This window comes from Gadus macrocephalus, chromosome 21 (assembly GCF_031168955.1).
Source record: "Gadus macrocephalus chromosome 21, ASM3116895v1".
NCBI lineage: Eukaryota > Metazoa > Chordata > Actinopteri > Gadiformes > Gadidae > Gadus > Gadus macrocephalus.
The window spans coordinates 15,809,379-15,819,987 of NC_082402.1; the positions used below are offsets into that span (position 1 = coordinate 15,809,379).

The 10,609-nt window shown below is 48.0% G+C and overlaps 1 protein-coding gene across 2 annotated transcripts in view; it reads left to right on the forward strand.

The window, feature by feature from the left end:
- Window positions 1-10,609, forward strand: part of fndc1 (fibronectin type III domain containing 1) — a 41,132-nt gene extending 30,523 nt beyond the window's left edge. For both annotated transcript variants that reach the window (XM_060041238.1, XM_060041240.1), the window contains 7 exons: window positions 1,931-2,161; window positions 4,103-4,211; window positions 7,388-7,467; window positions 7,892-7,921; window positions 8,607-8,768; window positions 9,082-9,204; window positions 9,618-10,609. In XM_060041238.1, coding sequence (XP_059897221.1) covers window positions 1,931-2,161; window positions 4,103-4,211; window positions 7,388-7,467; window positions 7,892-7,921; window positions 8,607-8,768; window positions 9,082-9,204; window positions 9,618-9,733 — 851 coding nt within the window. In that variant the 3' untranslated portion in view covers window positions 9,734-10,609. The remainder of the gene's footprint in view (window positions 1-1,930; window positions 2,162-4,102; window positions 4,212-7,387; window positions 7,468-7,891; window positions 7,922-8,606; window positions 8,769-9,081; window positions 9,205-9,617) is intronic.

Below are 10,609 nucleotides of genomic sequence, written 5' to 3' on the forward strand. Positions count from 1 at the left end.
TCTGATCACTGAGGTCAGAGCATGTCGTCCGTTTCGGTGCTTTGCTTCGGGACGACAATCAAAAAGATTACAAACACCCCTGCAGTAACATAGTGGCTGGAGAACAACGTCAGGCCAGATGGTGCAGCAGTGTAACCGTGTGAATCAAAGCAATCCAGGAGGTCGGTGTGTTGGGACCCCCACATGAAGGGGGTCTGGATAAGCCGAGGTGTGAACCACAAGGGGTTGCACGCATTACACAGATGATTAGACATCTCCCATCGCGGTTCTGCATGGGTTGCAGAGCCACTGTTGACATGCTGCTGACATAGGTTAGTCCCCCACCGCTGGTGTTCCACAGCGGGTGTGGACAGCGTGCTGGCCCGTCACGTGCAGGCTGTTAGGAGCAGGGTGTCGACCGGGGATGGCGGCTGTTTGACAGAAGGCTGATAGGACTCGTTACGTGGGCCGGCGCTCAAAATGAATAATCCAACCGTAGCGAAGGCACATTCTTCGTCACACCTCCGGGTGAAATCAATACATGCCGCATGCACAGTCACACACACACACACACTCCAGCAAAACACATTCTTCACACCTGAAGAAGAAATTGATACGCACGCACACATCAGGAGTTGGACTGACTCCTTCAACTTATTACATGAAGGCCTTATTATGGCTTCATTATCCCTCAAAACATAGGGCTTCTTTTTCCTAAATAGCTTCAGTCCTTCCCACTGCCTGGGTACAAGAGAGGCCAGCTTGACTGAGGACATAGCCAAGCCCTGGCCAGACACACTGGCCTCCCATTGTCTGTTTTACTGCCTATATGGGCTGGCTTTGGACGGCAGTGCACTCTCTCACCTCGACTGGCTGCATCAACAACGCTTTCCCTAGACGGAGGGGAAAAGGTTCTTATCTGTTCCATCACAATAAAGGAACGGCTGGATATGGTGGCAGGAGTGAATGACGATCGTGATGTAGATTTGTAGATAGGATCGGGTGCTTATTGGGATGTCATTAAGTTAAGGGAACATGGACCATCAGTCTAGATAAAGTCTCTCCCTCTGTATTCTCTGGCTTTTAATGAGGTACATTAATAACCGTGACATGAGCGAGGATGTTTCCAGACAGCCTGTAGCAACAGCAAAACAATTACAAAAGCCCAGCTCATGGCAGCCATCTGTCTCGGTACAAACCCCACCGTCCTCCAAACAGAACAGAAGCGAAGGGTCGACTCGATCTGAAACCAATTACAACTCTCCCCCTTCCTCCCCCAACCCTCCCCCGTCATCCCCGATCCTCAGCTGACATGAACAAAAAATAAGGACTACAGTAAGACTGGGTTTCAGCAGAATGGAGAATATCCACGTTGGCAGGCAAAATAGACTTCCTCTCTCCTGTTTATGAGCTCTCCTGATATCTCACCCTGAGCTCTCCGTTGCATGCGAGTGGACGGGTGGACATGCTCTGCATTAAGCCCCTGGCCCCGTGCCCCCCTCCGTTTGACCTTCTTCTACCTTCTCCTCCTAGCCCGCACTAGGCCTTGACTCTGACCTATTTAAAACACACAGAGGGGCTACTAAGGATGGTTCTATGAACGTCCTTGCTGTACCGACAAAGATATATTGTTGTTGCTCCTTCTTCTGACAAAAATCTACTTATTGTGAGTCACTTTAGATAAAAGCGTCTGCTAAATGCCCTAAATGTAATTGTAAGAAGACGCTTTGTGGAATTAGTATTGTGTGAATTCAATGTTCACACATTGAGTTTTCGTAAGCAAGGCATTGTCAAACAAATATTTAACTTCAGTTTCTGTGTTTTCCAAAATGTTTTTAAGTGAATTTGATCTAAATGTACCCTCAATATACCCATACATATAAAGTAAATAAAATAATATCTATACGCAACAAAGTAAAAAAACCTCTATTTCCCCCACTGCCTGTCTCAGCCCCCTACATGAATTACATCCAGAAGGACCCCGGGGCCCCCTGCTCCCTGACCGAGGCCCTGGAATACCTGCAGGTGGACATCCTGGGCCAGTTGATGGACAAGGACACTGCCAATCACAGACAGCCCCCCAAGAACAAGCCGCACAACATCACGGTGGTCGCCATGGAGGGCTGCCACTCGTTCGTCATCCTGGACTGGGCCCGCCCCTTGAAGGACGACATGGTGTCAGGTACGTGTGCAGCAGGAAACCCTTTAACGCACATCTAGAATAATAAAGTGTGAACCAGGAGAAAACCTGTGAACCTGTGAATATCTCTGCCCTGGCTCCATGGATCATCAGTGATGCGTCGCCAAGCGACCCCACATGGGTCATCACATGGGAAGAATCTGCACTGGTATTTATGTTTTCCTCCGTCCATGGTTAATAAATTATGGAGCTAAAAAACTGAACTGCATTAAACCCTTGGAATGGGGTCCCCATGGTGCTATCAAAGTTGAATAAAAACTTCCTGCGACGGAGAGGCCAGAAGGCCGGAGACTCCATGCTGCTGTGGTGCCCAGGTGGCCAATGAGAGAGCAGATCCTCAGTCAGCCAGGCGAGCTCCCTCTTGTCATTGGCTTATAGTAAAAGCAGGAAGATGGTGTGTGTGTGTGTGTGTGTGTGTGTGTGTGTGTGTGTGTGTGTGTGTGTGTGTGTGTGTGTGTGTGTGTGTGTGTGTGTGTGTGTGTGTGTGTGTGTGTGTGTGTGTGTGTGTGTGTGCTCCTGCTCCTTCTTTCCATCTGTTCTCCCCCAAGGGTTGCCCTGCTCTCTCTCACGCACACACACACACACACACACACACACACACACACACACACACACACACACACACACACACACACACACACACACACACACACACACACACACACCACCTAGAGTTGTAGGTTTTGAGGAGTGACACATTGTGTGGTGCCTTCTGAGGGCCGTCCTCCTTACCTCCTTGTCTCTTTGTTTCAGAGGATAGAAGAGATTATGGCCCTTCTATCCTACGACAAAACTTAGTTTGGTTGATATGGTAATCATCAATTGAATACAAATTCACAACCATGAATCCTCAAAATGGGGTGATTTGGTGAGGCCTGGCATCAAATGTCGAACATAATTAATTTAACTAGTGGTTGTTGCTGATGCAGAAGGTATGCATAAAAAAAATTTAACCATCCGTTTACCTCCAATGTGAAAAATTTCTATTGAGATAATTGTCAGAAGAAAATCACAAAGTTAGCATCTTGCTAGAATTGGTAACATGCATGATATCCTTGCCAGGTTGCTAGTTTCGTCTGGCCATCTAGGCCTTCCCCTTCTCTCACTCTTCCTCCTCTTCTGTCATATCGGGTTTTCCACATGTTTCCAAAGTGGTCTCTATCACATGACTACCTCGCGGACGCCGACAACTGTCTGAAACATTAAGAGAGCAGTCTAGCAGGAAAGGCTGGTTGATGTCATGGAGATGTGGGCTGATGAGGTGAAGATGGAAGGTTGCCTTCAGTGCTCAAACAGTTGAATGTTTAAATAAAAAAATAAATGACATTACTTTCTGAACTTGCAATTACAATGACTGGTTTAAAAGGGTACACCAACTCCAAAGGAAATAAACACACACACACATGCGCACACACGCCCAGCCTGCATGTGTGGAAGTTGAATATAGGTAGAAAGAATGCAAAATGGAGAGACAGAGGGAAAGTCTCTTTCTCCCATTTCCTTCCCAAAGCTATGTTGGCACCGCACCTCTCAGAGCAGAAGGGTTTGAACTAGAATCTACAGGACAGTCTAGATATGAGATATGATTGGTGAAATAATAAAAGTGTTTTTCTGCCTCGGCTAATAGAAGAGAAAAATGGGTTTGTTTTGCAAAATCTAGTGCAGAGAACAGACGTAAAACCTTGAATGAATGCAATCATAAAAGGAAGGAAGGGGACAGAAGTGGCTTTCAGGGTTAAAAATCACTTCTACGGACAGCAGCCTTTAAAAACAGTAATAATTAAATGTATCACAATTATATTGCCTCTGGTATATGGACATAGATCAACTGTTAAACTCCATTTAAACTCTGAGAGTAGAGAACATTGCCTGCCATCCCTCTCTACTCACCCTGGCCCTTCCCTCTGGTCTGCCTCCCTGCAGGGTACATGGTCCACAGCGCTTCTTATGACGACGTCCTCAACAACCGATGGGCCGCTCTGGACTCACAAGGGACACACTTGGCAGTGGAGAACCTCAAACCAAACTCCAGGTAACGTGTGTGTGTGTGTGTGTGTGTGTGTGTGTGTGTGTGTGTGTGTGTGTGTGTGTGTGTGTGTGTGTGTGTGTGTGTGTGTGTGTGTGTGTGTGTGTGTGTGTGTGTGTGTGTGTATTCTATGCCGTCTACACGTTTCCACTTGCGATATCAGAGCAGGCCAGGAGTGATATAGTCATGCTTGTCGACACGAACGGAAAAGCCCACACCGACTTGAAGTAAATCACACTTGGCAGAGCAAGAGCAGGTCCAGGATCGGCTCTTAAAGCAGCCTTGAAATGTGATTTCCTAGGAAAGCCTCCCCACTCCTGGAAACATAAACACCTCGAACATCGTCTGACACACGGCGAAAAAAATGCAACCGACAAAATAAAAGGTTCCTTCGTTTGGTTATCAGGGCCATGTTTTCGGAACCCGTTTATCAAGAGTTATGGTTCATGGCTTTCAAAGTATGAGCGTGGAAATGCTTCCCGTCATGGGGCCCGCGAGAGCCAGAGGAGATACCGACTGCTCACTGCGTTAAGCGCTCTGTATCAACAAACCTTTGTTTTGCCCTGGTGGGTTTGAAACACACATGGTTTTTTAAGTAAAATGACTGTTGCCGGGGGCCTTGGTGAAGATGTATATTCATGAGGAGAAGAAATGTGGTTGGCCAAGGCGGTGGCACTGATCGGCCCGTCTGTTCACAGAACGGAGGGGAGAATCTGTGCTATCCACTTTTCAGCAAAGCGCACTGAAGTAAATTCAGCATCCTTTCACCCAGAGACGGGTACCGCTGGCCGCTCAGAGATAAGACAGACACAAACAGAGAGCAGGTGCAAGTGGTTGAAATGGGGTTTCCCAGGAGGGTGGCTGGCATCTCCCTTAGGGATAGGGTGAGAGCTCTGCCATCTGTGAGGAACTCGGAGTCAAGCCACTGCTCCTCTGCCTAGAAAGGAGTCAGTTGAGGTGATTCATCTGTTAAGGATGCCAGGTGAACCATTGGGGAGGGGGCCTCGGAGAATACCCAGGACTAGGTGGAGAGATTAGTCCCAACACTGGCCTAGGAACGCCTCGGGATGCCGCCCGTCGGAGCTGGTCAATGTGGCCGGGGAAAGAGAAGTCTGGGGCCCCTGCTTTTGCTGCTGCCCCGCGACCCGACGCCGGATAAGCGGTTGAGGTTGACATGACATGACAAACAGAGTGCTCCTCCACGATGTTCATCTCTCTACGAGAGGTTGGGCTGAGTGCCAGTCGGCTGAGCCCACGGAGCTGTCAGGTTCATGCTATAACAACGATCCAATAGAACAATACAACATAACAACTGTTAGGATGACAATGCACCTCGGCTGGAGGCAGGGGGCAGGACATAACTGGGGGCAGAGGCCTGGACCAAGGGTTCCCTTTTGGAGCTGTACCTGGTCAACCGCTCGCTGGTTGAAGTGCTCTGACACAGAGCTCATCTTATGGAGGGACCTTTGAGCAAGGAGCAAAAGACGGTGGTGACAGTGTGTCTGTCTGTCTGTCTGTCTGTCTGTCTGTCTGTCTGTCTGTCTGTCTGTCTGTCTGTCTGTCTGTCTGTCTGTCTGTCTGTGTGTGTGTGTGTGTGTGTGTGTGTGTGTGTGTGTGTGTGTGTGGGTGTGTTCGTGTGTGTGTGTCTGTCTATGTGAGGGTAAAGTGTGTGTGTGTGTGTGTGTGTGTGTGTGTGTGTGTGTGTGTGTGTGTGTGTGTGTGTGTGTGTGTGTGTGTGTGTGTGTGTGTGTGTGTGTGTGTGTGTGTGTTTGTGTGTGAGAGAGGGTAAAAGTGTGTATAAACGGGAAGTGTATGTTTTCAGAATTATAATATTTCAACAGGCCAGCAACCAGAGGTTGTAAAGTACATGTAGGATGTCAAATTTATCCTTGAAATATTCTTTCTTTATTCTAGATCTTGGTTTTTATTATGTGCGTGCATGCGTGCGTGCATGGATCACAAACAGTGGTTTATAGGACAGGTCAGGACATTTTCCTTTAGAGGGTTAAGGCATCTGGTAGTGAGAGCTGCACATTCAAACACACACGCACGCACACAAAGATCTGTTTCCTTTGAAAGCTTAAACCGTCTTACTCACGAGATCAACTCACACAGGCTCTTTGCTTGACTATTTCCTTTCGGGTGAAAGCAAATAACTTCAGAAAAAAAAAAATGATATGTGCATGGATGAGTGTTTGGAAATATGCAACCTTGCCCCTCAGCTTCTGTAAGTTTTAAAGTAATCATAGCGTCGGGTTTAAGTAACTTGATTGGGATAAGCATGGTGGATATATATATATAGCTCTTCATTCCAACTTCTTTATACCAATTGGCTCCTCCGTCGTTCTTCATTTCTTTATCCACTCCATTCATCATGTTGCTTTCTCCCAACCTCTCCTTTCTGTAATTCTTTCAAGTTTCTTGTCACTCTCGAGTGTTATATATTTATAGGTTGGACCCGTCACTGTGGCTATTGGACACGGGCCTGCTGTCATCGTCTGGCTAAATAGTTTTTTCATTGAAATGAATAGACCATGAACTTACTGTATGGGACCATGGAGCCTTGAGAAACACACTGAAGCACACAGACACACTGGAAAAAGGCCTCCAACGCCATTAGGAAGTCAATCATGGTGTTATTAATCTGATGGGATTTCATCGTTCCTTCGCTTGATTTCAAAGCTCCCAGACACTCACAGAGCTGAGCTACAGACAGCTGTCCTGGCATCCCATAGTTAAGCCTCCCTCACGCTGACACTAATTCCCTGCTGTGCACGCCTTCCCGCCCTCTCTCTCCCTCCTCCAATCCCATCGTCCCCATCGCCCCAACGCCAATCCCTGCACCTTTGAGTTCTCCTTCTAGTCCTTCCTCGCCTCTTGTTTGTTACTAATCTCCTATTGGCTAATTCCTGCTTGCTGTGGCCAAGTTCAACATGTGCCTCAGAGATATTTTTTTGCAAACGCAGCTCGCTTTGGATTCATGAGAATGAAAGGGCCCCTCTTAAATCAGGCCCTAGGAGTGCAGTGCGCCAAGTCAGCTGCTCTGGTCATCAATATTTTTCATCTCATAGCCCTTCGGCCAAAACAAAACCCTGGCTGAGAGTCATGTTAACAGCCTAGTCCCAACTCATTAAATCCCTAATGACATCTGTTTGTGTGTGTTTCTTCTACTTCCAATTCAGGTACTACTTCAAAGTTCAGGCCAAGAACGTCTTTGGTTTGGGGCCTGTGAGCGAAACGCTCACGTACGTGACCGAATCAGGTGTGTGCGCCGTGCGTTTCACACACTCTGTCACAGACGACACATTGATTTAGTCAGATTGATGTGCTTTGCGAACCAATGTTAAAAAAGTAACTCAAACTAAATGTACCATAGCTTCTGGCAGTCATTACTTTGACTGCGCCAAATAACATGAGTGTCAGCCACAAACGTAGTCGTCGTACACAACACATAAAAGGTGCTGATGACTTTATGGGTTGATGAGTAGTCATTCCCATCAAAGTGTGAGGCTCTGCAGCCACAGGGCAGCGGGCTCACAGCTGTGCAGCGCATTAGACAGGACAGGGTCAGCGTTTTCCCATGCGTAACCAGGTGAACGCATCAGCACTTTGACGGCGCTGTCACACGGTGCAGTTCCTCCCTGGAAACCAAGTAACCTGCACCCTCTCTGCTTGCTGCTTTTCAGACGATCCCCTGCTCATTGAAAGACCACCTGGTAAGTGCCTCCCCCTGGCCGATCGCTCAACTCTGTTTGCCTTTTTTTTGTGGCTTATTTTCTATGGAATCCAGTGTTGAGCTTTCTGAAGAGCTGGCCATCTGTGCAGCAAGCCAGTCCCCATCATGGTATTAGCCAGACGCCCCTCGCATAAAGCACGCCATTTTGGAGGCCCAAATACCCGTGGCGTCGCAGCAGCGCTGGAAGGGTGGCGTCGGTACACGCAGGAGCCCAGGATCCGCCGGTGCCGCCCCGGTGATGGAGTGACGCGCCGTCTCTCAGCCCGCCGGTCGCCTCCAGCCATTGGCAGGTCTTGCCGGCTCCACTCGCTGAGCGCAGTGCATTAAGATGATTTACGGCGTGGCGGGCCCATCGCTCTCCTGCTCTCCCCTCTTAACTTGAGCTCTAGCATGCGTCGCTGCGCGCTACCGACAGGACTCTGCGCTGCCCAGGCTGCAGCGGCGCGTGGCAGCGGGGTTCGGAGTAATCTGTCAATGTTTGGAAGCGCGCGCCGGACAGCATTTTTTTTTCCTCCCTGAGCTTTTAAACTGAAATCACTGGACATTAATTCTTCTGTCAGAGTGCGGCTAGCCTAATTAATGATGGGGACACTGGGCTCACGTTCTGTCTGACTCAATGCTCAATGTTTTCTCACACAACCAACCGCCCTGGCTTCTCTGTCTAGGTGGGGAGCCCATTTGGATTCCCTTCTCCTTCAAGTATAACCACGCCCACAGCGGCTGCAAGGGCAGCCAGTACGTCAAGCGCACCTGGTACAGGAAGTTTGTGGGAGTGATCCTCTGCAACTCCCTGCGATACAAGATCTTCATGGGGGAGGGGCTGAGGGGTAAACGAATCAATATCTTTGTGATTGTAGATATTTAGATTACTTAAAAGCTGCATCTACGTGCGTCCGCCTCGATCACCAACTTTTGCTTAAACTCATCCCCCTTCTCTTTATTTCCTTCTCTCTCTCTCTTTAGCTCTTTTCACTGTGTCCCTGTATGTCCTCTCTCGCTCTCTCTCTCTTCTCCCTCTCAAATTCTCTCCCTCAGCAATTTGATTTTATTGTCACATTTCAGCTTCCATTACATAATGGAACATTTGGAGCGAGTACATTTATGACTCCTCACTGCTCCCCTCCTCTCTGTTCTTTCCAGAGCCGTTCTACAGTATAGCAGACACGTCCGGCCAGGGGGAGGACCACTGCCAGTTCGTGGACTCGTACTTCGATGGAAGGACGGGCCCCGTCTACCAGTCCAACGCACTGCCAGCAGCTCAAGGTGAGCACATCCATCCCTCTCCCTACGATTGATACCTTTTACTTTAGGATTTGTGTATGATTGAGTGCCAGCAACCATACAAATAAGTTATTCGGTGAGATAAAAAAAGAATAATCTCGATTTAAAAGCTATAGCAAAAGACCAAAAGACAAGTTACATGTATCCCCGGGGAACAGCGTCAGGGGTGGGTCATTGCTGCATTATCTATTATTTTCTTCTGATTGACTCAAAAGTATGTGTGCCACTTGCCAACTTATTTAAGGCTGTTCATGAAACTGATCCGCCATAAACTATTCCACCACTCCACCATGTGTGTGCTGCCGATTTTCAAGTTACCATGGTTACTTCTGACAACATCCCTCTCTCCGATTCCCTCTCCTCTGCGGTGATCGTCATCTCTTTCCATGCTGCAGGATTCTACCGTTCCCACCGACAGGAGCCCGTCCGGTTCGGGACCATCGGACGACGCACCCCCCACCCCTTTGTGGGCTGGTATGAGTGCGGGGTCCCCATTCCCGGGAAGTGGTGATCACAGGAGGGGGGGCGGGATCACAGGAAGGAGGTTGGGATCCCAGGAAGTTGGTGAGGATCACAGGAAGTGGGTGGGGATCCCAGGAAGCAGTTGGGGATCACAGGAAGGAGGCGCTGATCACAGGAAGTAGGTGGTGATCACAGGAAGTAGGCGGTGAGCACAGGAAGGAGATGTTTCCAGCGATGAACGTCAATAACCGAGGGCTCCTCAGCGCCCCTACCTCCTGCTGGATTTCAACCCTCAACCTTGTGTGCCAATGTCAACAAAAACATTGACTTTTTTTGCTAAAGGACATTATGGCAAGTCTAATAACAAGCTTGAGAGGAAGAAGAATATAGTAACTAACTCTAATGTGTGTCATGTACAATGCACTTGTTATATTAAGCAGTCTGTATATGAGGGGAAAAGAAGCATGTTGCTCTTGCTCGGTTTAACTCTTTTTGTGTTCCGGATCGGAAAGCGTCTTTATTGTACTACCCAACTATTCAACAGACAGGTCCCTCAAACCGGAGATCTGATCTCATCAGAAAGAAAGAAGGCACACCATGCACACCAGCATTCAAACGGGCTGCTTTGGACCAACGAAACACAAACAAAACTGAGAAGAAGGATAAATACACCATGCCCGTTGGCATTTGAGGCGTGTATAAGTGTTGACAAAAATGAGTTGATTTTTAATCTCACAGTGTAATGGAATGGAAAACAAAACCGGTATTGTGTTTTTTGGGAGATCCTTTTAGTTGCTTATTTTGAACCAGATGCCCGCACACAAAAAGTGTATGTATTCAGGAAAACAATTTATAAATAAAAATGTTTTTTTTTGCTCAGGAACTGTGGGAGGCTAAATAAAGGATGCTATGGAAACCGCCGGAA